Here is a 27963-nt window from a genome sequence, read left to right on the forward strand (position 1 = left end):
GTAGGAAGGGGAACAGGTATTGAACCCCCATTCTACAGATAAGGAAACTGAAGCATAGAGGGGTAAAGTGACTGGCTCAAGATTACAAAGAGGCGTGTTGCAGAGTCAGGAATAGAACTCAGGTCTTCTGACTCCCAAGCCTGTGTGATTTCCATTAGGCCACCAGGTACCTAGAGAGGTCCTCAGGGTATTGTGACTTGCACTGACAGTGGATGCAATACAAGAATAAAAAGGCAGCCTCTTATTGCTAGAGATGAGGGCCTGGGGAAGCTGACCCTTAATAATAATAATAATTTTGGTATTTGTTAAGCGCTTACTATGTGCCAAGCACTGTTCTAAACGCTGGGGGGGATACAAGGTAATCAGGTTGTCCCACGTAGGGCTCACAGTCTTCATCCCCATTTTACAGATGAGGTAATGGGCACAGAGAAGTCAAGTGACTTACCCAAAGTCACAGAGCTGACAAGTGGCGGAGCCGGGATTAGAACCCATGACCTCTGACTCCCAAGCCCGGGCGCTTTCCACTGAGCCACGCTGCTTCCATCGGCTTGAGAGGAGTGAAGAGTGCGAGCGGGGTGGTAGTGGGGGCAAGAGTGAGGTAAGTTGTAAAAGTTTAGACTACTCCACCCTCAAATGAATTCTTTCTGAAAAGTCATTAGATTACTTCCTTAAAAATATCCAGTGGCATTATTGTTACGACGTTTCTAGCCATCAGACATAAAACGACCCATCAATCTAGCGGCCTTTTTTTAAAACGGATTTGATCTGGCTCCTTCCGTCTCCCTCCTCCAAATGAAAGCATTACTCCGCCTGCCAGGCAGTACCTTTTCCCTTTCTGTGAAAAAGAGGCGAGGCGACACACACTTGAGAATTTGGTACTTGACAACCAGAATTGGAGCTGAGACCCTTACCCCACTCTAGAAGAGAGATGTCTTTTTTTATGGTATTTGTTGTTAAGCACTTATTCATTCAATCGTATTTATTGAGCCCTTACTGTGTGCAGAGCACTGTACTAAGCATTTGGGAAGTACAAGTTGGCAACATATAGAGACGATCCCTACCCAACAGCAGGCTCACAGTCTAGAAGGGGGAGACAGACAACGCAACAAAACATATTAACAAAATAGAATGAATATGTACAAGTAAAATAAATAAATAGAGTAATAAATACGTACAAACATATATACATATATACAGGTGCTGTGGGGAGGGGAAGGAGGTAAGGCGGGGAGGAGGGGGAGAGGAAGGAGGGGGCTTAGTTCATGCGTTCAGTCGTATTTATTGAGGGCTGACTGTGTACAGAGCACTGTACTAAGCGCTTGGGAAGTACAAGTTGGCAACATATAGAGACGGTCCCTGCCCAACAGCGGGCTCGCAGTCTAGAAGGGGGAGACAGACAACAAAACAATACATATTAACCAAATAAAACAGAATATATATGCACAAGTAAAATAAATAAATAAATAAAGTAATAAATACATACAAACATATATACATGTATACAGGTGCTGTGGGGAGGAGAGGGGAGGAAGGAGGGGGCTTAGTTCATGCATTCAATTGTATTTATTGAGCTCTTACTGTGTGCAGAGCACATTACTAAGTGCTTGGGAAGTACAAGTTGGCAACATCTAGAGACGGTCCCTACCCAACAGCGGGCTCACAGTCTAGAAGGGGGAGACAGAGAACAAAACAAAACATATTAACAAAATAAAGCAAATAGAATGAAGATGTACAAGTAAAATAGAGTAATAAATACGTACAAACATATATACATATATATAGGTGCTGTGGGGAGGGAAAGGAGGTAAGGTGGGGGATTCATTCATTCATTCAATCGTATTTATTGAGCACTTACTGTGTGCAGAGCATTGTACTAAGCGCTTGGGAAGTACAAGTTGGCAACGTCTAGAGACGGTCCCTACCCAACAGCGGGCTCGCAGTCTAGAAGGGGGAGACAGACAACAAAACATATTAACAAAATAAAACAAATAAAATAAATAAATAAATAGAGTAATAAATATGTACAAACATATATACATATCTACATAGATATACATACATATACATACATGCGAGGGTGCGAGGGCCGCGTGGTGAGGGAGAGGCCACCGGGATGTTGGTCTTTATATGTTTCCAATTTGTACTTCCCAATTCTCATCCTATCCCGACTGGATTACCGCATCATCAGCCTCCTCTCCAATCTCCCATCCTCCTGTCTCTCCCCACTTCAGTCCATACTTGAGCCCACTGTTGGGTAGGGACCATCTCTATATGTTGCCAACTTGTCCTCTGTCGCTAACCTCCTCACCGGGCCTCGTTCTCACCTGTCCCGCCATCGACCCCCGGCCCACGTCCTCCCCCGGGCCTGGAATGCCCTCCCTCTGCCCATCCGCCAAGCACGCTCTCTTCCTCCCTTCAAGGCCCTACTGAGAGCTCACCTCCTCCAGGAGGCCTTCCCAGACTGAGCCCCTTCCTTCCTCTCCCCCTCGTCCCCCTCCCCATCCCCCCTGCCTTACCTCCTTCCTCTCCCCACAGCACCTGTATGTATGTATATATGCTTGTCTGTACATATTCATTACTCTATTTTACTTGTACATATTTATTCTATTTATTTTATTTTGTTAATATGTTTTGTTTAGTTCTCCGTCTCCCCCTTCTAGACTGTGAGCCCGCTGTTGGGTAGGGACCGTCTCTATAGGTTGCCAGCTTGGACTTCCCAAGCTCTTTGTACAGTGCTCTGCACACAGTAAGTGCTCAATAAATATGATTGAATGAATGAACACACACACACATATACGCATATACACACATATACATCCATACGCACAAACACATATACACATTTACACATATACATGCGTATATATACACACACATATGCATATATGCACAAACATATATCTGCACACACATATGCATATAAATGTACACATATGCGTATAAACGTACACACATATAAATGTACAAACATACATACATATACACACATGCATATAGACACATATACACGTATATATGCACAAACACATGCACATATACATGCATGCATATATATGCACAAACACATATATATTTACACATATACACACAAACATATGTACACACATGCACACACACATACATATGCATATCCATGCGCAAACACACATACATATACATACATGCATGCATACACACACATCTATGCACAAACACATATTCACATGCATACATATGCATGTACAAACATATATATATATATATAATTGACACATATAGACACAAACATATATATATATACACATATACATACAGGCATCTATGCACAAATACACGCACACACATACATATATACATGTATATACATATCTATGCACAAACATATATACACTTGCGTACACATATATACATATATGTATGAACATATATACATATGCATGCATGTATATACACACATACATATATATACATACACACACACACACATATATATATACACATATATATATATGCGTATATATATATATATATACACATATATATATATATATATATTCATGTACAGATGAAGACTGTGAGCCCCCCGCAGGACAACCTGATCACCTTGTAACCTCCCCAGCGCTTAGAACAGTGCCCTGCACACAGTAAGCGCTTAATAAATGCCATCATCATCATCATTATTATGATTATGATTACTGCTATAAATGCCGTCCTTATTATCGCTGTCACAATCGAAAAGGGGGCCGAAGGGGCCCCGACGTGCGGGGGCGCCCCCTGGCGGCGGGGGGCGCCCGGGCAGGCTGGGCGTCTCCCGCGCGCGCCCCCTACCGCGCGGGGCCGGGGGCGCGCGCTCGGGGGGGGCCCGGAGGAGGGGGCGTGGCCCGGTGGGGGGGCGGCGCGGGCCAATGAGCGGCGGGCCCTCCCGCCTGGGCCCCGCCCCCTGAGGGAGGGGAGGGGTGGGGCGCTCGCCCCCGCGGCGCGCTCCCGCGGCGCGCTCCCCACGTCCGCGTGCCCGCGCCTGCCGGAGCAATGGGCGGGCGGCGCTGGCCCCGGCTCCTGCAGAAGCTGCCCCTCGGCCGCCCGCCGCACAACTACCAGCCGCTGCACCACGGACACCTGCACGGACCACAGGTAACACGAGCAACGCCACCAGCATCATCATCATCATCATGTTCATTCATTCCTTCATTCAGTTGTATTTATTGAGCGCTTACTGCGTGCAGAGCACTGGACTAAGCGCTTGGGAGGTCCAAGTTGGCAACACATAGAGACGGTCCCTACCCAACAGTGGGCTCGCAGTCTAGAAGGGGGAGACAGACAACAAAACATATTAACAAAATAAAATAGATGGAATAGATATGTACAAGTAAAATAAATAGAGTAATAAATACGTACAAACATATATACCTATATACAGGTGCTGTGGGGAGGGGAAGGAGGGGGCTCAGTGTGGGAAGGCCTCCTGGAGGAGGTGAGCTCTCAGTAGGGCTTTGAAGGGGGGTTGGTATGTGTTGGTATTTGTTCATTCAATCGCATTTATTGAGCGCTTGCTGTGTGCAGAGCACTGGACTAACCGCTTGGGATGTACAAGTTGGCAACCTTTCAAGGCCCCACTGAGAGCTCACCTCCTCCAGGGGGCCTTCCCAATCAATCAATCGTATTTATTGAGCACTTACTGTGTGCAGAGCACTGGACTAACCGCTTGGGATGTACTAGTTGGCAGCATTTCAAGGCCCTGCTGAGAGCTCACCTCCTCCAGGGGGCCTTCCCAATCAATCGTATTTATTGAGCGCTTACTGTATGCAGAGCACTGGACTAAGCGCTTGGGAAGCCCAAGTTGGCCACATCCAGAGCCAGTCCCTACCCACCAGCGGGCTCACAGGCTTGAAGGGGGAGACAGACAATAAAACCAAACATAGTAACAAAATAAAATAGAATAAATATGCACAAATGAAATAATAGAGTAATAGATATGTACAAACATATATACCTATATACAGGTGCGGGGGGGGAGGGGGAGAGGAAGGAGGGGGCTCAGTGTGGGAAGGCCTCCTGGAGGAGGTGAGCTCTCAGTAGGGCTTTGAAGGGAGGTTGGTATGTGTTGGTATTTGTTCATTCAATCGCATTTATTGAGCGCTTACTGTGTGCAGAGCACTGGACTAACCGCTTGGGATGTACAAGTTGGCAACCTTTCAAGGCCCCACTGAGAGCTCACCTCCTCCAGGGGGCCTTCCCAATCAATCAATCGTATTTATTGAGCGCTTACTGTGTGCAGAGCACTGGACTAAGCACTTGGGATGTACAAGTTGGCAACCTTTCAAGGCCCCACTGAGAGCTCACCTCCTCCAGAGGGCCTTCCCAATCAATCAGTCGTATTTATTGAGCGCTTACTGTATGCAGAGCACTGGACTAAGCGCTTGGGAAGCCCAAGTTGGCCACATCCAGAGCCGGTCCCTACCCACCAGCGGGCTCACGGGCTAGAAGGGGGAGACAGACAACAAAACCAAACGTAGTAACAAAATAGAATAAATATGCACAAATGAAATAGAGTAATAGATACGTACAAACATATATACAGATGTACAGGTGCTGTGGGGAGGGGAAGGAGGTAAGACGGGGGATGAGGAGGGGGAGAGGAAGGAGGGGGCGCAGTGTTGGAAGGCCTCCTGGAGGAGGTGAGCTCTCAGTAGGGCTTTGAAGGGGGGTTGGTATATGCTGGTATTTGTTCATTCAATCGCATTTATTGAACGCTTACTGTGTGCAGAGCACTGGACTAACCGCTTGGGATGTGCAAGTTGGCAGCATTTCAAGGCCCCGCTGAGAGCTCACCTCCTCCAGGGGGCCTTCCCAATCAATCAATCGTATTTATTAAGCACTTACTGTGTGCAGGGCACTGGACTAACCGCTTGGGATGTACAAGTTGGCAACATTTCAAGGCCCCACTGAGAGCTCACCTCCTCCAGGGGGCCTTCCCAATCAATCAGTCGTATTTATTGAGCGCTTACTGTGTGCAGAGCACTGGACTAAGCGCTTGGAAAGCCCAAGTTGGCCACATCCAGAGCCAGTCCCTACCCACCAGCGGGCTCACAGGCTAGAAGGGGGAGACAGACAACAAAACAAAACATGTTAACCAAATAAAATAGAATAAATATGCACAAATGAAATAGAGTAATAGATACGTACAAACATATATACCTATATACAGGTGCTGTGGGGAGGGGAAGGAGGTAAGGCGGGGGGGGAGGGGGAGAGGAAGGAGGGGGCTCAATGTGGGAAGGCCTCCTGGGGGAGGTGAGCTCTCAATAGGGCTTTGAAGGGAGGTTGGTATGTGTTGGTATTTGTTCATTCAATCGCATTTATTGAGCGCTTGCTTTGTGCAGAGCACTGGACTAAGCACTTGGGAAGTACAAGTTGGCAACATTTCAAGGCCCTACTGAGAGCTCACCTCCTCCAGGGGGCCTTCCCAATCAATCAGTTGTATTTATTGAGCGCTTACTGTGTGCAGAGCACTGGACTAACCGCTTGGGAAAGCCAAGTTGGCCACATCCAGAGCCGGTCCCTACCCACCAGCGGGCTCACAGGCTAGAAGGGGGAGACAGACAACAAAACAAAACGTGTTAACCAAATAAAATAGAATAAATATGCACAAATGAAATAGAGTAATAGATACGTACAAACATATATACCTATATACAGGTGCTGTGGGGAGGGGAAGGAGGTAAGGCGGGGGGGAGGGGGAGAGGAAGGAGGGGGCTCAATGTGGGAAGGCCTCCTGGGGGAGGTGAGCTCTCAATAGGGCTTTGAAGGGAGGTTGGTATGTGTTGGTATTTGTTCATTCAATCGCATTTATTGAGCGCTTGCTTTGTGCAGAGCACTGGACTAAGCACTTGGGAAGTACAAGTTGGCAACATTTCAAGGCCCTACTGAGAGCTCACCTCCTCCAGGGGGCCTTCCCAATCAATCAGTTGTATTTATTGAGCGCTTACTGTGTGCAGAGCACTGGACTAACCGCTTGGGAAAGCCAAGTTGGCCACATCCAGAGCCGGTCCCTACCCACCAGCGGGCTCACAGGCTAGAAGGGGGAGACAGACAACAAAACAAAACGTGTTAACCAAATAAAATAGAATAAATATGCACAAATGAAATAGAGTAGTAGATACGTACAAACATATATACAGATGTACAGGTGCTGTGGGGAGGGGAAGGAGGGGGCGCAGCCTGGGAAGGCCTCCTGGAGGAGGTGAGCGCTCAGTAGGGCTTTGGAGGGAGGTTGGTATGTGCTGGTATTTGTTCATTAATCGCATTTATTGAGCACTTACTGTGTGCAGAGCACTGGACTAAGCGCTTTGGATGTACAAGTTGGCAACATTTCAAGGCCCTACTGAGAGCTCACCTCCTCCAGGAGGCCTTCCCAGACTGAGCCCCTTCCTTCCTCTCCCCCTCGTCCCCCTCTCCAGCCCCCCCCATCTTACCTCCTTCCCTTCCCCACAGCATCTGTAAATATGTATATATGTTTGAACGGATTTATTACTCTATTTTACTTGTCCATATCTATTCTATTTATTTTATTTTGTTAGTATGTTTGGTTTTGTTCTCTGTCTCCCCCTTCTAGACTGTGAGCCCACTGTTGGGTAGGGACTGTCTCTATATGTTGCCAACTTGAACTTCCCAAGCGCTTAGTACAGTGCTCTGCACGCAGTAAGCACTCAATAAATATGACTGAATGATTGATTGATTGACTGTATATGTTGCCAGCTTGTACTTCCCAAGCACTTAGTACAGTGCTCTGAACACAGTCAGCGCTCAATAAATATGATTGATTGATTGATTGACCGTCTCTATATGTTGCCAACTTGTACTTCCCAAGCGCTTAGTACAGTGCTCTGCACACAGTCAGCGCTCAATAAATATGATTGATTGATTGATTGACCGTCTCTATATGTTGCCAACTTGTACTTCCCAAGCGCTTAGTACAGTGCTCTGCACACAGCGCTCAATAAATACGATTGATTGATTGATTGATTAACATATAGAGATGGTCCCTACCCAACAACGGGCTCACCGTCTAGAAAGGGGAGACAGACAACAAAACAAAACATATTAACAAAATATAATAAATAGAATAGTAAATATGCACAAGTAAAATAGAGTAATAAATCTGTACAAACATATATACAGGTGCTGTGGGGAGGGGAAGGAGGGAGAGCAGGGAGGTGGATGGGGAGGGAGAGGAAGGAGGGGGCTCAGTCTGGGAAGGCCTCCTGGAGGAGGTGAGCTCTCAGTAGGAGTCCTCCTTGCTACTTAGATTGTGAGCCCCATGTGGGACGGGGACTATAATAATAATAATAATAATGATGGCATTTATTAAGCGCTTACTATGTGCAAAGCACTGTTCTAAGCGCTGGGGAGGTTACAAGGTGATCAGGTTGTCCCACGGGGGGCTCACAGTCTTCATCCCCATTTTAGAGATGAGGGAACTGAGGCACAGAGAAGTGAAGTGACTTGCCCAAAGTCACACAGCTGACAATTGGTGGAGCTGGGACTTGAACCCATGACCTCAGACTCCAAAGCCCGTGCTCTTTCCACTGACCTGATCTATATCTATATGTTTAGACTGTGAGCCCACTGTTGGGTAGGGACTGTCTCTATATGTTGCCAATTTGTACTTCCCAAGCGCTTAGTACAGTGCTCTGCACACAGTAAGCGCTCAATAAATACGATTGATGATGATGATGATCTATATCTGACCTGATTATCTTGTACCTAGTCCAGTGCTTAGAGAACAGTGCTTGACACATAATAAGTGCTTAACAAATTCCGCTATTACTGTTATAGACTCTTCCTGATTACTTCTAAGTGCTTAGTACAGTGCTCTGCACACAGTAAACGCTCAATAAATACGATTGATTGATTGCTTCTCCAGAACTCCCTTGCCACCGCAGCATTTAAGAACTCATAACTTCTCCTAAAACTTGATTAAGCGCTTACTATGTGCCAAGCACTGTTCTAAGCGCTGGGGTAGATACAAGGTAATTAGGTTGTCCCATGTGGGGCTCACAGTCTTCATCCCCATTTTACAGATGAAAAATTTAACACATTTTACATATTTCATTCGTTCGCTCATTTGACTGTATTTATCGAGAGCTTACCGGGTGCCCGGCACTGTACTGAGGTGCTGGGGCCAGTACGACACCACTGTTGGGTAGGGACTGTCTCTATATGTTGCCAATTTGTACTTCCCAAGCGCTTAGTACAGTGCTCTGCACACAGTAAGCGCTCAATAAATACGATTGATGATGATGATGATAATACATTGCCTGCCCACCAGGAACTTGCAGTCTAGAGGGAGACAGACATTAATACGAATAAAGGACAGGAATAAAGGAGAGGCAGTGTGGCTTGGTGGAAAGAGTACGGGTTTAGGAGTCGGAGGTCATGGGTTCGAATCCTGACTCCGCCACTTGTCAGCTGGGTGACCCTGGGCGAGTCGCTTCACCTCTCTGGGCCTCATCTGTAAAATGGGCATGAAGACTGTGAGCCCCATGGGGGCCAACCTGATTACCCTGTATTCCCCCCAGCGCTTAGAACAGTGCTTGGCACATAGTAAGCGCTTAGAGAAGCAGCGTGATTCAGTGGAAAGAGCCCGGGAATCAGCAGCAGCATCATCCATCCATCAATCAATCAATCAATCGTATTTATTGAGCGCTTACTGCGTGCAGAGCACTGCGCTAAGCGCTTGGGAAGTACAAGTCGGCAACATCTAGAGACGGTCCCCACCCAACAGGGGACTCACAGTCTAGAAGGGGTAGACAGAGAACAAAACCAAACATATTAACAAAATTCATTCATTCAATCATATTTATTGAGCGCTTACTATGTGCAGAGCACTGGACTAAGCGCTTCGGAAGTCCAAGTTGGCAACGTATAGAGACGGTCCCTACCCAACAACGGGCTCACAGTCTAGAAGGGGGAGACAGACAACAAAACATATTAACAAAATAAAACAAATGGAATAGATATGTACAAGTAAAATAAAAAAATAAATAAATAGAGTAATAAATATGTACAAACATATATACATATATACAGGTGCTGTGGGGAAGGGAAGGAGGTAAGTCGGGGGGGAATGGAGAGGGGGAGAGGATCAATTAATCAATCGTATTTATTGAGCGCTTACTGTGTGCAGAGCACTGGACTAAGCGCTTGGGAAGTCCAAGTTGGCAACATATAGAGACAGTCCCTACCCAACAGCAGGCTCACAGTCTAGAAGGGGGAGACAGAGAACAAAACAAAACATATTAACAAAATTCATTCCTTCATTCAATTGTATTTATTGAACGCTTACTATGTGCAGAGCACTGCACTAAGCGCTTGGGAAGTCCAAGTCGGCAACATCTAGAGCCGGTCCCCATCCAACAGCGGGCTCACAGTCTAGAAGCGGGAGAGACGACAAAACCAAACATATTAACAAAATAAAATAAATAGAATAAATTGAAGCAGCGTGGCTCAGTGGAAAGAGCCCGGGCTTTGGAGTCAGAGGTCGTGGGCTCAAATCCTGGCTCCACCACTTGCCAGCTGTGTGACCCTGGGCAAGTTACTTAACTTCTCTGGGCCTCAGTTCCCTCATCTGGAAAATGGGGATGAAGACTGTGAGCCCCACGTGGGACAATCTGATTATCTTGGATCTACCCCAGCGCTTAGAACAGTGCGTGGCACATAGTAAACGCTTAACAAATACCAACATTATTATTATTATTATATGTACAAGTAATATAAAGGAATAAATAGAGTAATAATCATAATGATGGCATTTATTAAGCGTTCATTCCGTCGTACTTGCTGAGCGCTTGCTGTGTGAAGAAGAGCACTGCACTAAGCACAGTGGGGCTCAGTGGAAAAGAGCATGGGCTTTGGAGTCAGAGGTCGAAGCAGCGTGGCTCAGTGGGAAGAGCCCGGGCTTTGGAGTCAGAGGTCATGGGTTCGAATCCCGGCTCCGACAGTTGTCAGCTGGATGACTTTGGGCAAGTCACTTCACTTCTCTGGGCCTCAGTTCCCTCATCTGTAAAACGGGGATGAAGGCTGTGAGCCCCCCATGGGACAACCTGATCACCTTGTAACTTCCCCAGCACTTAGAACAGTGCTTTGCACATGGTAAGCGCTTAATAAATGCTATTATTGTTATTAGTGTTAATAAATGCCATTATTATTATTATTATTATTAAATCCCGGCTCCACCAATTGTCAGCTGTGTGACTTTGGGCAAGTCACTTCACTTCTCCAGGTCTCAGTTCCCTCATCTGGAAAATAGGGATGAAGACTGTGAGCCCCCCGTGGGATAACCTCATCACCTTGTAATTTCCCCAGCGCTTAGAACAGTGCTTTGCACATAGTAAGCTCTTAATAAATGCCATCATTGTTGATACTATTATTATTTATTAAGCGCTTACTAAGCAATGTGGCTCAGTGGAAAAGAGCATGGGCTTTGGAGTCAGAGGTCGAAGCAGCGTGGCTCAGTGGAGAGAGCCCAGGCTTTGGAGTCAGAGGTCATGGGTTCGAATTCCGGCTCTGCCAGTTGTCAGCTGTGTGACTCTGAGCAAGTCACTTCACTTCTCTGGGCCTCAGTTACCTCATGTGTAAAATGGAGATTAAGACTGTGAGCCCCATGTGGGACAACCTGATCACCTTGGAACCTCCCCAGCGCTTAGAACAGTGCTTTGCACATAGTAAGTGCTTAATAAATGCCATCATTATTGTTATTATTATTTATTAAGCGCTTACTAAGCAGTGTGGCTCAGTGGAAAAGAGCATGGGCTTTGGAGTCAAAGTTCATGGGTTCGAATCCCGGCTCCGCCAATTGTCAGCTGTGTGACTTTGGGCAAGTCACTTCACTTCTCCAGGTCTCAGTTCCCTCATCTGTAAAAAGGGGATTAAGACTGTGAGCCCCCCATGGGACAACCTGATCACCTTGTAACTTCCGCAGCGCTTAGAACAGTGCTTTGCACATAGTAGGTGCTTAATAAATGCCATTATTATTATTATTATTATTATTAAATCCCGCCTCCACCAATTGTCAGCTGTGTGACTTTGGGCAAGTCACTTAACTTCTCTGGGCCTCAGTTACCTCATCTGTAAAATGGGGATAGAGACTGTGAGGCCCCCCGTGGGATAACCTTATCACCTTGTAACCTCCCCAGTGCTTAGAACAGTGCTTTGCACATAGTGCTTAATAAATGCCATCATTATTATTATTACGTGCATATAGTAAGCGCTTAATAAATGCCATCATTTTTATTATTATGTGCAAAGCACTGTTCTAAGCGCTGGGGAGGTTACAAGGTGATCAGCTTGTCCCACGTGGGGCCCGCAGTCTTAATCACCATTTTACAGATGATGTAACCGAGGCATACTATTCTATTTATTTCATTTTGTTAATATGTTTTGTTTTGTTTATCTTCCCCTTCTAGACTGTGAGCCCGCTGTTGGGTAGGGACCGGCTCTAGATGTCACCAACTTTTAATTCAGTTGTGTTTATTGAGCACTTACTGTGTGCAGAGTACTGTACTAAGCGCTTGGGAAGTACAAGTTGCCAGCTTTTCATTCAGTCGCATTTATTGATCACTTACTGTGTGCAGATTACTGTACTAAGCACTTGGGAAGTACAAGTTGGCAACATGTAGTCGGTCCCTACCCAACAGCGAGCTCACAGTCTAGAAGGGGGAGACAGACAACAAGACAAAACATGTTAACAAAATAAAATAAATAGAATAAATATGTACAAGTAAAAGAGCTTAGTACAGTGCTCTGCACACAGTAAGCACTCAATAAATACGATTGAATGAATGAATGAATAAGTGACTTGCCCGAAGTCACACAGCTGACAAGTGGCGGAGCCGGAATTTGAACCCAAGACCTGTGACTACAAAGCCCGTGCTCTTTCCACTGAGCCACGCTGCTTCTATAATAATGGCGTTTGTTAAGCACTTACTAGGTGTGAAGCACTGTTCTAAGCTCTGGGACGGATACAGCAATAATAATAATAACGATGGCCTTTATTAAGCGCTTACTATGTGCAAAGCACTGTTCATTTATTCATTCAATCGTATTTATTGAGCGCTTACTGTGTGCAGAGCACTGGACTAAGCGCTTGGGAAGTACAAGTCGGCAACATCTAGAGACGGTCCCTGCCCAACAATGGGCTCACAGTCTAGAAGGGGGAGACATAGAAACAAAACAAAACATGGAGACAGATGTGCTGTGGAGGTTACAATGTGATCAGGTTGTCCCACAGGGTGCTCACAGTCTTAATCCCCATTTTACAGATGAGGTAACTGAGGCACAGAGAAATTAAGTGACTTTCCCAAAGTCACACAGCTGACAATGGGCAGAGCTGGGATTTGAATCCATGACCTCTGACTCCAAAGCCTGGGCTCTTTCCACTGAGCCACGCTGCTTCTCTCTGTAAAATGGGGATTAAGACTGGGAGCCCCATGTGGGACAACCTGATCACCTTGTATCCCCCACAGCGCTTAGAACAGTGCTTCACACATAGTAAGGGCTTAACAAATGCCATCGTTATTATCATTATTGCTATTATTATTACAGATGAGGTTACTGAGGCCCAGAGAAGTTAAGTGACTTGTCTAAAGTCACACAGCACCCAAGTGGCAGAGTAAGGATTAGAACTCATGACCTCTGACTCCCATGCCTGTGCTCTTTCCGCTTAGCCACGCTGGTGTTTGTTAAAGCATTTACTCTGTGCCAAGCGCTGTTCTAAGCGCTGGGTCATCAGGTTGTCCCACGTGGGGCTCACAGTCTTCATCCCCATTTTATAATAATAATAATAATAATGGCATTTATTAAACGCTTACTATGTGCAAAGCACTGTTCTAAGCGCTGGGGAGGATACAAGGTGATCAGGTTGTCCCACGTGGGGCTCACAGTCTTAATCCCCATTTTACAGATGAGGGAACTGAGGCACAGAGAAGTTAAGTGACTTGCCCAAAGTCACACAGCTGACAATTGGCGGAGTCAGGATTTGAACCCATGACCTCTGACTCCAAAGCCCGGGCTCTTTCCCCTGAGCCACGCTGCTTCTCCATCATTTTGCAGATGATAATAATAATGATGGTATTTGTTCAGCACTTACTATGTGCGAAACACTGTTCTAATTGCTGGGGGGAGAATACAAAGTGATCAGGTTGTCCCACATGAGGCTCACAGTCTTAATCCCCATTTTACAGATGAGGTAACTGAGGCCCGGAGAACTTGCCCAAAGTCACACAGCTAAGTGGCGGAGCTGGGATTAGAACCCACGACCTCTGGCTCCCAAGCCCGGGCACTTTCCAGTGAGCCACGCTGAGGGAACTGAGGCACAGAGAAGTTACGCGGGTTGCCCAGGGTCACGGCAGACAGGTGGCTGAGTTGGGATTCGAACTCACGTCCTTTGACTCCCCAGCCTGGGCTTTTTCCACTAAGCCACGCTTTTCTCCGGAGCGGCCCCCCACGGCCCCCCTGCCCGCACAAGATGTGCCTTAGACTGTGAGCCCACTGTTGGGTAGGGACTGTCTCTATATGTTGCCAACCTGTACTTCCCAAGCGCTTAGTACAGTGCTCTGCACACAGTAAGTGCTCAATAAATACGATTGATTGATTGATTGATTGATTAAAGCGTCCCTCCGGAGCCTTCGAAGTGGCGGCTTCGGCTGAGCTCTCTAGGGGCAACGGACATGGCCAAGGCACAAACACCGTCGGTATCGGGTAGACAGGAAAGCTCAGCAACAGGTGATCATCATCATCATCATCAATCATATTTATTGAGCGCTTACTATGTTCAGAGCGCTGTACTAAGCGCTTGGGAAGTCCAAGTTGGCAACATATAGAGACAGTCCCTACCCAACAGTGGGCTCACAGTCTAAAAGGGGGGGACGGAGAACAAAACCAAACATACTAACAAAATAAAATAAATAGAATAGATATGTACAAGTAAAATAAATAAATAGAGTAATAAATATGTACAAACATATACATATATACAGGTGCTGTGGGGAAAGGAAGGAGGTAAGATGGGGGGATGGAGAGGGGGACGAGGGGGAGAGGAAGGAAGGGGCTCAGTCTGGGAAGGCCTCCTGGAGGAGGTGAGCTGCCCGCTGGGGCGTCCCTCAAACGACCCCCATTTCTCAAGCTTGTTTCAAGAAAGCACGGAGCTGTGAAGGGCCGGGAGACCTGTAATAATAATAATAATAATAATAATAATAATGATAGCATTTATTAAGCGCTTACTATGTGCAAAGCACTGTTCGAAGCGCTGAAAAAAAAATACCATGTGCAAAGCACTGTTCTAAGCGCTGGGGAGGTTACAAGGTGATCAGGTTGTCCCACGGGGGGCTCACAGTCTTAATCCCCATTTTACAGATGAGGTCACTGAGGCCCAGAGAAGTGAAGTGACTTGCCCAAAGTCACACAGCTGACAATTGGCAGAGCTGGGATTTGAACCCATGACCTCCGACTCCAAAGCCCGGGCTCTTTTCCACTGGGCCACGCTGCTTCTCTGTAGTAATGATGTAATAATAGTAATGATGGTATTTGTTAAGCGCTTACGATGTTGCCAAGCACCGTTCTAAGCGCTGGGATAGATGCAGGATAATCAGGTTGTCCCACGTGGGGCCCACAGTCTTAATCCCCATTTTACGGATGAGGTAACTGAGGCACAGAGAAGTGACTCGCCCCAAGTCTCACAGCTGATCAGTGGTGGAGCTGGGATTTTTATACGGATTTATTACTCTATTAATAAATATATTTATTTTAAATATAAAAATGTAAATGTACATATGTAAAAATGTAAATATATTTATTTTATTTGTACATGTTTATTCTATTTATTTTCTATTGTTAATATATTTTGTTCTGTTGTCTGTCTCCCCCTTCTAGACTGTGAGCCCACTGTTGGGTAGGGACCATCTCTAGATGTTGCCAACTTGGACTTCCCAAGCGCTTAGAACAGTGCTCTCGCACACAGTAAGCGCTCAATAAATACGATTGAATGAAAAACGAATGAATGAATTAGAACCCACGACTTTTGACTCCCAAGCCTGGGCTCTTTCCACCGAGCCTCAGCTGCCTCCACCCTGTAGAATTCTTATCCTGGAAGGTGACTTCTCGGAAGTTTTTCCAATATTAAGCGTTGCCAACTTCATTTGGAGTGTGGGGCCAAAAAGGGGCGGGGAAATGGGCCTGGGAAGTGACAGGCAGACTCCAAAAAGCTAATGGTGTTTTCTCGGTCCTTTGCTTGTTTTGGTTTAAATGGTTCTCATTATGTGCCAGGCACTGAACTAAGCGCCGGAGTAGATACATGATCACCAGGATGGACACAGCCCATGTCCCACATGAGGTTCCCAGTCTTAATTCCCATTTTCCAGATGAGGTAACTGAGGCACAGAGAAGTGGCTTGCCCAAGGTCACACAGCAGACATGTGGTGGAGACAGGATTAGATCCCCTGTCCTTCCATCTCCCAGGCCTGTGCGCTATCCACTAGGCCGCTGTGCTTCTCATGTTCTTGCTCAGAAGTTCTAAGATTTTCTGGGAAACCTGGGATGAGACAAGGAATTCAATCCGGAAACAATGGCTTCACCCCAGACCCGGGTGATGATGATGATGGCATTTGTTAAGCACTTACTACATGCAAAGCACTGTTCTAAGCGCTGGGGGGGATACAAGGAGATCAGGTTGTCCCACGTGGGGCTCACAGCCTTAATTCCCATTTTACAGATGAGGGAACTGAGGCACAGAGAAGTTGTGACCTCCCCAAAGTCACACAGCTGAAAAGCGGCAGAGATCAATCAATCAGTCGTCTTTATTGAGCGCTTACTGTGTCCAGAGCCTGTACTAAGCACTTGGGAAGTACAAGTTCCGTGGCTCAATGGAAAGAGCTCGGGCTTTGGAGTCAGAGGTCATGGGTTCAAATCCCGGCTCTGCCAACTGTCAGCTGTGTGACTTTGGGCAAGTCACTTCACTTCTCTGGGCTTCAGTTACCCCTCATCTGTAAAATGGGAATTAATACTGTGAGCCCCCCGAGGGAAAACCTGATCACCTTGTATCCTACCCAGCGCTTAGAACAGTGCTCTGCACATAGTAAGCGCTTAATAAATGCCATCATTATTACAAGTTGGCAACATATAGAGACAGTCCCTAGCCAACAGTGGGCTCACAGTCTAAAAGGGGGAGACAGAGAACAAAACCAAACATACTAACAAAATAAAATAAATAGAATAGATATGTACAAGTAAAATAAATACATAAATAGAGTAATAAATATGTACAAACATATGCATATATACAGGTGCTGTGGGGAAAGGAAGGCGGTAAAATGGGGGGGATGGAGAGGGGGACGAGGGGTAGAGGAAGGAAGGGTATTAGGGAAAGAGGGAAAGGAAGGAAGGGAAGGGAAAGAGATGGTATTAGAACCCATGACATCCGACTCCCAAGCCCATGCTCTTTCCACTGAGCCACGCTGTTGTGTATACCTCCCTTCCCACCCCGGCTCCTTTGGGTTGGTTCCCATGTGCGGTGCACAATTATGCAGAATTATTTCGAGTCAACAGTAATAATCATTCCTTGCATGCATCCAAGCAGATGCCGTGCCATCATTCGTATTTTGCTTAATGAATGACTTTGAAAACCTTAAGGAACCCGCTTGTATATCAATCAGTGGTATTTATTGCGTGTTCACTATGCGCGGAGCACTATAGTAAGCTCTCGGGAGAGTACAACTCCCGCTATTGCTATTAATGATGGTAATTTTGATATTTAAGTGTTTATTATGTGCCAAGCACTATACTAGGTGCTAGCGTAGGTACCGGATAAGCGGGTCCCACGTGGGGCTCACAGGTATTGAATCCTCCTTTTAGGGATTAGGGAGTTGAGACACAGAAAAGCAAAGTGACTTGCCCAGGGTCACCCAGCAGGTATGTGGTGCAGCAGGGAGTAGAACTCAGGTCTTCTGGCTCCCAGATCTGTGCTCTTTCCATTAGGCCACACTATTGATTGGGGAAATCACATATGAGTATCTTATCATACACATTCGCCCTCTTAAAGAATGTTAATATGCAAAGCTGTTTTTGCTCTATGGATCTTAAAGTTTTTTGCCAAGTTCTCAAGTGGTAAGTGCAGTGTATTTCAAGTAGCGGTAAGTAAGGATGCTTCGTTAATGTGCTCTTTAAACATTTCTGAATTGGAATATGTGCAGTAAAAAGAAATGGCACCCCAGATCCTTAATTTGGTTCATTATTCTTCACTGTATTGCATCATTTTTCTATGCTACATTGTTCTTTGCTCTAGCTCATAAAATTACATTTTTATTATTAGCTGGGAATTGCTAGGATGATGTGGCTGTGGTGCAGACTTTGCCTTGTAGTTCTAACCATTTTGAGGGAACTGTTGTGGGATCATATTGTATCAGTCAATCAATCAATCGTATTTATTGAGCGCTTACTATGTGCAGAGCACTGTACTAAGCACTTGGGAAGTACAAGTTGGCAACATATAGAGACAGTCCCTACCCAACAGTGGGCTCACAGTCTAAAAGGGGGAGACAGAGAACAAAACCAAACATACTAACAAAATAAAATAAATAGAATATAGATATGTACAAGTAAAATAGAGTAATAAATATGTACAAACATATATGCATATATATTGTATGGCACCTAGAGATAGTATTAATGTCTTTTTACCCTACCCGTTGTACCTATCAAACTAGAAAATGCTAAATTCGTGGACAGCAGAATTGCAGAACTTTTATATATTTTAAAACTGCCCCAAATAAGCCGTTCTCATAACCTTTCTAAAAAACATTTGAGGAAGCCAACAAATCCACATAGATTTAATAATAAATAACACCCTTCAGTATTAAGGTGTTTGGTCTGATTGATAATAATAATGGCATTTATTAAGTGCTTACTGTGTGTAAAGCACTGGTCTAAGCACTGGGGAGGTTACAAGATGATCAAGTTGTCCCACGGGGGGCTCACAGTCTTCATCCCCATTTTACAGATGAGGTAACTGAGGCCCAGAGAAGTTAAGTGATTTGCCCAAAGTTACACTGCATGCTGGAGTCCCAGGCATAGATCATGCTTTATTTCAATTAGTCATTGGGAAAACTGAGAAGAGCAGTTAAATGTTTCTGGTTTTGTTATTGGTGTATGACAGTATGACAGTAAAAGAATTAAAAAGAAGGTATTACTTTTAATCCCATGCTTGAAAAACTGGATTTTGAAAAAAAAGTCAGTGAGCTTTGGTAAAATGGGTAGAAAATTGAAATAAAATAAGCTACTATCAAATGTTTCCAGTTTCACTAGCTAAGTGGAGGGGGGTGTGAAGAGAAGAGTGGTGTATACAGAGCTTCCTGTTAATTTGTGGAAGGGTTATCAGACAGTTACAGCACTTTTTATCTTCCCGTGACTCCCCTCTCAATAAATTGCCATTTCGTACGTGTCACCAAGAGAGTCTCACTCTTTCCCCTTATACTGTGTAGAAGAGTTTGGAGCAGAGAACACTGTTGCTATATTTTTGGTGGCAGAGATTTCTATCAAACAATCAATAATATTTATTGAGCAAAATACTAAGCGCTTGTGAGAGTACAGTATGACAGAGTTGATAGACATGTTCCCGGCCCACAACAAGCTTACAATCTAGAGATGCAAGAGTCATCCCTGGGAAGGTCCTTCATTCAGGCACCACAATTTTGGATACCAAAGAAGGGTCGGCTCTCCAGGTAGGGCAATAGAAATCTCCGATGGTGTCCTGGCAGCTCTATCTTTTGCCGGTGAATAGAACCCAAGGTGAAAACTTCTGGTATCTTCCACTCTTGATTCTTCTTGGTTATCAGTTTGCTGATCCCCTAGGTCTATTGGCTTAATGGATAGAGCAAGGGCTTAGGAGTTAGAAGGTCATGGGTTCTAATTCCAGCTCCCCCACTTGTCTGCTGTTTGGCCTTGGGCAAGACACTTCACTTCTCCACGCCTGTTATCTGTAAAATGGGGATTAAGATTGTGAGCCTCTTGCGAGACAGGGACTATGTCCAACCCAATTTGCTTGTATCCACCCCAGTGTTTATTAAAGTTCTGTAAGTGTTTAACAAATACCACAATTATTATGATTATTTTTGTCCTCCTGCCTTGTCTGCCTTTTGCCCAGTATTAGCCTAATTTTATGCTGGTAGAAGAAGCAGTATGGCCTGCTGGCAGTATGGCAGACAAATGCCAGTATGGCCTGACCTGGAATTTGAAGGAACCTGGGTTCTAATCCAGGTTTACTGCAACCCCTTCTAGACTGTGAGTCGGCTGTTGGGTAGGGACTGTCTCTATATGTTGCCAACTTGGACTTCCCAAGCGCTTAGTACAGTGCTCTGCACACAGTAAGCACTCAATAAATACGATTGAATGAATGAATGAAATGAACTTGTCTGCTGTGTGACCTTGGGCTAGTCACTTCTCTGTTGCCTCAGTTACCTCATCTTTTAAGTGGGGATTAAGACTACAAACTCCATTTGGGATATGGACTGTGTCCAACCTAATTATCTTGTGTTTACCCCAGCGCTTAGTACAGTGCCTGGCACATAGTAAGCACTTAACAAATGCCATAATAAAACGAACAAAAAAAAGGTGAAGAGACGAAGCTCAATTTCACAAGTTCAAGGGTTGATTCTTGAATCTCATATCCATCAATCAATCAATCAATCGTATTTATTGAGCGCTTACTGTGTGCAGAGCACTGTACTAAGCACTTGGGAAGTACAAGCTGGCAACATATAGAGACAGTCCCTACCCAACAGTGGGCTCACAGTCTAGAAGGGGGAGACAGAGAACAAAACCAAACATACTAACAAAATAAAATAAATAGAATAGATATATCCATCACATATGCTAGTGTGGGTTTTAACACAAAAAGGCGAGTCCTTTGATTGTTGGTGATGTGTTTATTATGCAGCCAATATGGTGGTCTCTGAAACAGTTTCAGGAATAATTATGCAAACATTAATTTCCATGGTTTCATATGTGGAACAGCTTAACTAGCAGATTAGGTGGAAGCTTAAATATTAAGACTTTGCATGGCTGATTTTCTCTGGAGCTGAGCAAACTAGACCAGCACTTTTTCTCATTAAGTCAAATAATTGAAGTTGACTGTAATAAGAAGCCTTTGATGTTCTCAGGAGAAGTCAAAAATAATTTGCAGACCCGCTGCACGGTGTGAGGTACATGGGAGAAGCATTAGCATTCCCATCTGCTCTACTGACTCGATTGCTGTCTCCCAAGCGGTTACTACAGTGTTCTGCACACAACACTCAATAAATGCCAATCAATCAATTGTATTTGAGTGCTCACTATGTGCAGAGTACTGTACTAAGTGCTTGGGGAGGATACAGTATAACAGATTTGGTAGGCATGTTCATTAATTCATTCGATTGTATTGAGCGCTTACTGTGTGCAGAGCACTGTACTAAGCGCTTGGGAAGTACAAGTCGGCAACATATAGAGACGGTCCCTACCCAACAACGGGTTCACAGTCTAGAAGAGGGAGACAGACAACAAAACAAACTGCCCACAAGGAACTTACAGTCTATAGGGAGAGACGGACAATGAAATAAATTACGATAGGTACATAAATGCCGTGGGGTTGAGGGATGGTGGGGTGAATAAATGGTACAAATCCAAGTGCGAGAGTGGCACAGAAGGGGGTAGGGAAGAGAGGGCTTAGTCGGAGAAGGCCTCTTGAAGGCGATGTGATTTTAATAAGGCTTTGAAGGTGGGAAGAGTGATCATCTGTTGGATAACAGGGAAAGAGTTCCAGGTCAGAGGCAGGTTGCGGACGTGGGGCGGGTGACCAGATAGGTGAGCTCGAGGTATAATTTATTTTACCAGTTAGAAACAGAAACAGGTCAAGGTCTAGTAATGGCATTTGTTATGCTCTAAGGACTGTACTAAGCACTGGGGTGAATACAAGATAGCAAGATAGGTTGGACACCGTCCCTGCCCCACCCGGAAAGCTGGGACACCCAATTTAGGAGGGAGAAAGGTATTGAATCCCATTTTACAGATGAGAAAACTGAAGCATAGGGAAATTAAGTGAATTGCGGGACACACGGCAGACAAGTGGCGGATTTGGGATTAGAACCCAGGTCTCCTGACTCTCCGGCCAATGCTCTTTTCACTAGACCATGCTGCTTCCCCCTCTCCATCCTCCCCATCTTACCTCCTTCCCTTCCCCACATCACCTGTATATATGTAGATATGTTTGTACATATTTATTACTCTATTTATTTATTTATTTTACTTGTACATATCTATTCTATTTATTTTATTTTGTTAGTATGTTTGGTTTTGTTCTCTGTCTCCCCCTTTTAGACTGTGAGCCCACTGTTGGCTAGGGACTGTCTCTATATGTTGCCAACTTGTACTTCCCAATTGCTTAGTACAGTGCTCTGCACACAGTAAGTGCTCAATAAATACGATTGATTGATTGATTTATTGCTTCTGTATTACCTGAGGACTGTGCGGAGTTGAGGATTCCACTACTAAAAAAAAGTTACCTACCTCATGCCCCGAATATGGTCGCTACTCTAAAAGGCTTTTCTCCTGCCACAGTTCCAGTGCTTTTGCTGTTCCTGTTAAAAGCAGACTAAAGTATCTTTAAAATTACTTACCAGTCAAGGGCAGGCTAGCTGAATTAACTCCAGGCAGAAGTCATTTGAATCCCATACATTAGACCAGTTAGTCTGGGTAGTTTTTTTTAAATCCAAGAAAGCAAAGTCTTAAGTCAGCTGGCTGTCAGCATCAAAGGGCATATGGAAAGCCTGCCTTGCATAGATTGTGATTTTGTAGCCATCTTTGGTTTTATCTCTGGAGAAATATTTGTGAATTTGGAAAATATTTGATGTTTTATTTTTTATTGTTGAAGTATCAACACTTAAATGAGAAAAAAATGTATTTCAAACGTATGAATGAGCAGTTATTCATTCAATCGTATTTATTGAGCACTTACTGTGTGCAGAGCACTGTACTGTAAATTTAAAACAATTTTCCCTTTCAAGTTTTTAAAGACCATTAAATAACTATTACTGTGTTAGACTGGTAGTCTGTCCAACTCAGGATATTGTCTCTGAGTCACAGGTTACTTGGAGGAGTAGGGTAACATTTGACCTTCTTGATCTTCATACTAATATTTAGGAATGCATTCTCTAACATTCTTAACTTTTCATCCCAATTTCTCTAATTTTATAAGAGCCTAAATACAATAAGCATGCAATCTCTAATGGGGTAATTCATTTGATTACATTTTCTGTGAATAATTTTGAGACCATATTAGAGTAGGAAACTTAAGCCTCCTTCCCTTCTGGTAAGTGTATCTCTTTCCTTGGGTTTCAAACATAACAGAAGTACATATATCTTTTGACCTACTTATTTGCAGGTAGAATAGTCCGCAGAGGTGCCAGCAGAGCCCCAAGAAGAGAACTTGTAAATTTTCAGAGCAGAAAACAAAGGATCAGCCTTTTGAGTCAACATTTTCTTAGTTACTTAGTAATGAGGTGAGGGGTTAAACTTGGAGTATCTCATGTTAAATTTCCTACTATCTAAAAGTGATTCTGAAATCAAATAGAGAATCAAAGGTTGGTTCTGCAAGTTCTCATTTTTAGTTGTTGACATCTGTTTTTTGTGTATTTTAGGAAGGAGAAGCAGCTTGGTCTACTGGGTAAAGATCGGGCCTGGAAACCAGTGCTCCTTAACTTTAACTCTGGGTGACCTTGGGGAAGTTGCTTAACTTCTCTTTGCATGGGGATTCAATACCTGTTCTCCCTCCTACTTAGACTGTGGATCCCATGTGAAACAGGGACTATATCTGGACTGATTAACTTGTATCTACCCCTGTGCTTTAAAGAGTGCTTGACACATAGTAAGCGCTTAACAAATACCATTCATTCAATGGTATTTATTGAGCACTTACTGTGTGCAGAGCACTAAAAAACCCCTTTAAAATTATAATGAACAGAGATCGTAGGTTTGTGAAAACAAAGCAGCTCATAATAATACTGGAATTTATATCAGCTGTATTTATTGAGCACTTATTGAGTGCAGAGTACTGGTATTAAAGTTGGTAGGCTTGTTCCCTTTTCACAACACTTTCCTTTCTTATTTTTCTGTAAGAGACCTCAAAGAACTTAGGTGTTTTATTTCATGTTTCTCTGTATCTGTCCCCTAACTCTTAATATTTCAATTTCCCAAAATAGAAAATGAAGTAAACCAACTTGCTTTGGGTCCCATAGCAAGCCTGAGATGCAACTCAATAATTGCACTCCGCTCTGTGCAGTTCAGCTGTTTCTGTAGGGAGGAATAAACCCTCATATGGTAATAGATCTTGATCATATCCCAGAAGAGCTCCCCCAATTCCAGAAGAGAGAGGTACAGGATAATTAGAGAAGCAGCGAGGCGTTATAGATCACTGTCCTGGTAGTCTGAAGGACCTAGATTCTAATACTGATTCTGCCACTTGTCTGCTCAGTGAACTTAGGCAAGTCACTTCAATTTTCTGTGTCTCAGTTCCCTCATCTGTAAAATGGGGATTAAGACTGTGAGCCCTATGTGGGACATGGACTGTATCCAACCCAATTACCTTGTATCTATCCCAGCTCTTAGTACAGTTCCTGGCACACAGTAAACACTTAATGCCACAATTATTCTTATTATTAATAATAATAATCAAGCCCACCTTGTTATTTAAATGCTGTGAAACCCCATCATCAGCAATGGTATTTGAGTGCCTCCTGTGTGTAGAGCACAATAAATACTAATTTCCTGGCAACCCCAGTTGGCCAAATCTCTCCATCCTCCCACCATCCATGGAAGCCTTAGCACAGGGCTGGGAGGGGGAAGGTGGAGGGAGAGCAGGAACAGGGAGAGGGGGGTCAGTTGTTGCTGAATCCTTCACCTCTGTCATCACCACGTTCACCTCGTTAAACTGTTACGGACTAGACATTTCCTTCCTCTAGACTGCAAGCTCCTAGCGGGCAGGGAACATTTCCACTACAACTCTGTTGTACTGTATTTTCCCAAGCTCTCCAGACAGTACTTTGCACACAATAAGAGCCTGATAAATATCACTGATTGATTGTAAGCTCCCTATTAGGCTCTAGGCCCCATGACTGCAGGGATTGTGTCTACCAACTGTATTGTATTCTACTCTCCCAAGTGCTTAGTACAGTGCTCAGCACCCAGTAAGCACTCAAATGCCATTGACTGTTTGACTGATTGACTGCCATCCAAGACAGAGTGCTGAAATACAGCACTATGATGGAGCAGCAGTGAGGATTAAAGTGGAGGCAGTCATCATCTTCCTCATGCCATTTCCTCTTCAAAAGGATTGTGGGTCACCTGGATACAGCTGAGAGACCAGAAGGGATAATTGAAGCAACACTTAAATGAAATATAAAAACAGTCAACAACTCTTGCCCTGGAGGCCTAACCCGTTATCTAAAACAAATAAGAAAAGCATTATTACCTCTTCCTCCTTTAGCAAAGCCATCATTCTAGAGGTTTACCTAAAAGACTTGAGTGTCTGATGTGCTTTTAAGAACCACTTGTTCTAGTTTACTGGTTGAAGAGCACCGCCCTAGACACCTGTTTCAGACCACACGGAGCAGGAAGTCTCAAACTGTGACTATTCCATTGGTAAATTGAAGTGGAGACAAGAGGCCGGCTTTGGCCTGATAGATAAGGGGCTGCCTTGGAAACCCAGGTGGGTGAATTGAGTAACTCCTTTCCTCCAGCCTCTAGTCAGGGTCAAGAATGGCCCAAAGGAGGATTTGTGGTCAGGAATGAAAGGCCCTAATAGACACTATTCCAAAGAAGTCGCAGTTGTCCAATTTTAGCATATAATAATAATAATGATAGCATTTATTAAGCGCTTACTATGTGCAAAGCACTGTTCTAAGGTTACAAGGTGATCAGGTTGTCCCACGGGGGGCTCACCCTTTTCATCCCCATTTGACAGATGAGGGACCTGAGGCCCAGAGAAGTGAAGTGACTTGCCCAAAGTCTCACAGCTGACAATGGGCAGAGCAGGGATTTGAACCCATGACCTCTGGCTCCAAAGCCCGGACTCTTTCCACTGAGCCACGCTGCTTCTCAAATATCCAAAATAATAATCCCATATGAAAAGCAGCATGGCCTAGTGGAAAGAGCACGAGCTTGGGAGTCAGAGGACCTGGGTTCTAATCCCAGATCTGTCAACTAATTGCTGTGTGACCTTGGGCAAGTCACTCAACTTCTCAGTGCCTCAGTTACCTTATCTGTAAAAGGAGGATTATATCCTACTCCCTCCAGTTTAGATCGTGAGCCCCATGTGGGACAGGGGTTCTGACCAATATGATAAACTTGTATCTACCCCAGCGCTTAAGACAGTGCTTGGCACATAGTAAGTGCCTAACAAATACCATAAACTGACAAAAAAAACCCCAAAACTTCCAAGTACTGGAAGTAAGCTGGGCTCTTTAGGTGGAACATTAATTCTTTCAGGTAAGCGTTTCTTTAGCAACATGAACTCCCCTAGTGAGGTGTATGCTCCTGGATCTGTGACCTTTGGACATTTGATAGTCACCCCACCCCGATCTCCAAAGCACTTATCTTTAAATTATGTATTAAAAATTATTTGTATTAATGTCTGTTGTTTCCCACTAGCCTGTAAGAACGTAATGGGTAGGGAATGTGTCTGCAAATTCTGTTGTATTTCCTAAGCACTTAGTATGGTGCTCTGTGCATAGTAAGTGCCCAGTAACTGCTATTATTTGATCGATTGATTGTAAGCGTTAACAGGGAGGTGCTGCATCTCTCATTATTCCAGGGAATCATTCTAAGCAATGAGACAGATGAGGTCTTTTAACAGTACTGATAAATGATTGAAATTTAAAGCTACCACAGTAAATTCATGCATTTTGGAGTCCAGTTGTTGAGATCTGATGGCCTTTTTTCCTCCTGTGTTTTTAAGTCTTTTAAGGACAAGATGTATTGGTGAGGAAACTAATGGTTTGTCTGTCTTTTTAATACCTTTGTCCCAGGCAATCCTGTAGACATACATTTACTGTTTAATAGTTTTCTGGTGTATTTTCTGAAGTTACTGACAGGATATGACAGAGAAAACCCTCATACAACTCCTGCTCATATGGAAATATGTGAGCCCGTGACTTCTAGACTGTGAGCCTGTTGTTGGGTAGGGACCGCCTCTATATGTTGCCGATTTGTACTTCTCAGTGCTTAGTAAAGTGCTCTGCACACAATAAACACTCAATATGATTGAATGAATGAATGAAATAACTGTATTTTGTTTCGTGGCTCCATTCACCAGTGCAACACCTGGCTTGATTTTTGATTCTGCTTTGGGACACTAGGTCAGACTGAAGTTTTTGCATCCCAGACCTATCTGTTCACCATCCAAAAGGTCTTTTTCCATGAAGTTTTTGGGGAGGGGCTGACTGGGATCTTTAAATGATTTCTTCCCTCACCTCCCATGCAGTTCCTCACTTTACAGTGCTCTGCATAGAGTAAGCACTCAAGAAATACAATTGACTGACTTTAGTTTTCCATTCAACAACTTAGTTGTTGTCCTTCTGCCTGCTATTCTCTGTTAGTCATGTTGTCCAGTGGCATTGTGTTCACTTTCAGTGCTGGAAGACTATGTTCCAGAATTTTGTTAAGTGGTATCTCATCATGTCATCTAATATTTAGTGTGGAGCCAAGATGATGTGGGTGGGAATGCTCAAGAAACTGAGTGTTATACTCCCAGCTAGTAGTAGTCCACAGTGCTCTAGGAAGTGGATACAACCAGTCAGGTTAAGTGGAGTGTGTTGCCATGTTCAGGGTAGGGACTGTCTCTATATGTTGCCAACTTGTACTTCCCAAGCGCTCGGTACAGTGCTGTGCACACAGTAAGCGCTCAATAAA

The 27963-nt window shown here is 44.4% G+C and overlaps 1 protein-coding gene across 1 annotated transcript in view; it reads left to right on the forward strand.

Moving 5' to 3' along the window:
• Positions 1-4008: 4008 nt before the first annotated feature.
• ATP2C2 (ATPase secretory pathway Ca2+ transporting 2) overlaps positions 4009-27963 on the forward strand; it is a 103436-nt gene continuing 79481 nt past the window's right edge. Inside the window, exon 1 of the mRNA XM_038754318.1 lies at positions 4009-4110. Coding sequence (XP_038610246.1) covers positions 4009-4110 — 102 coding nt within the window. The remainder of the gene's footprint in view (positions 4111-27963) is intronic.

Source organism: Tachyglossus aculeatus, chromosome 11 (assembly GCF_015852505.1).
Source record: "Tachyglossus aculeatus isolate mTacAcu1 chromosome 11, mTacAcu1.pri, whole genome shotgun sequence".
In the NCBI taxonomy this organism is placed as follows: domain Eukaryota; kingdom Metazoa; phylum Chordata; class Mammalia; order Monotremata; family Tachyglossidae; genus Tachyglossus; species Tachyglossus aculeatus.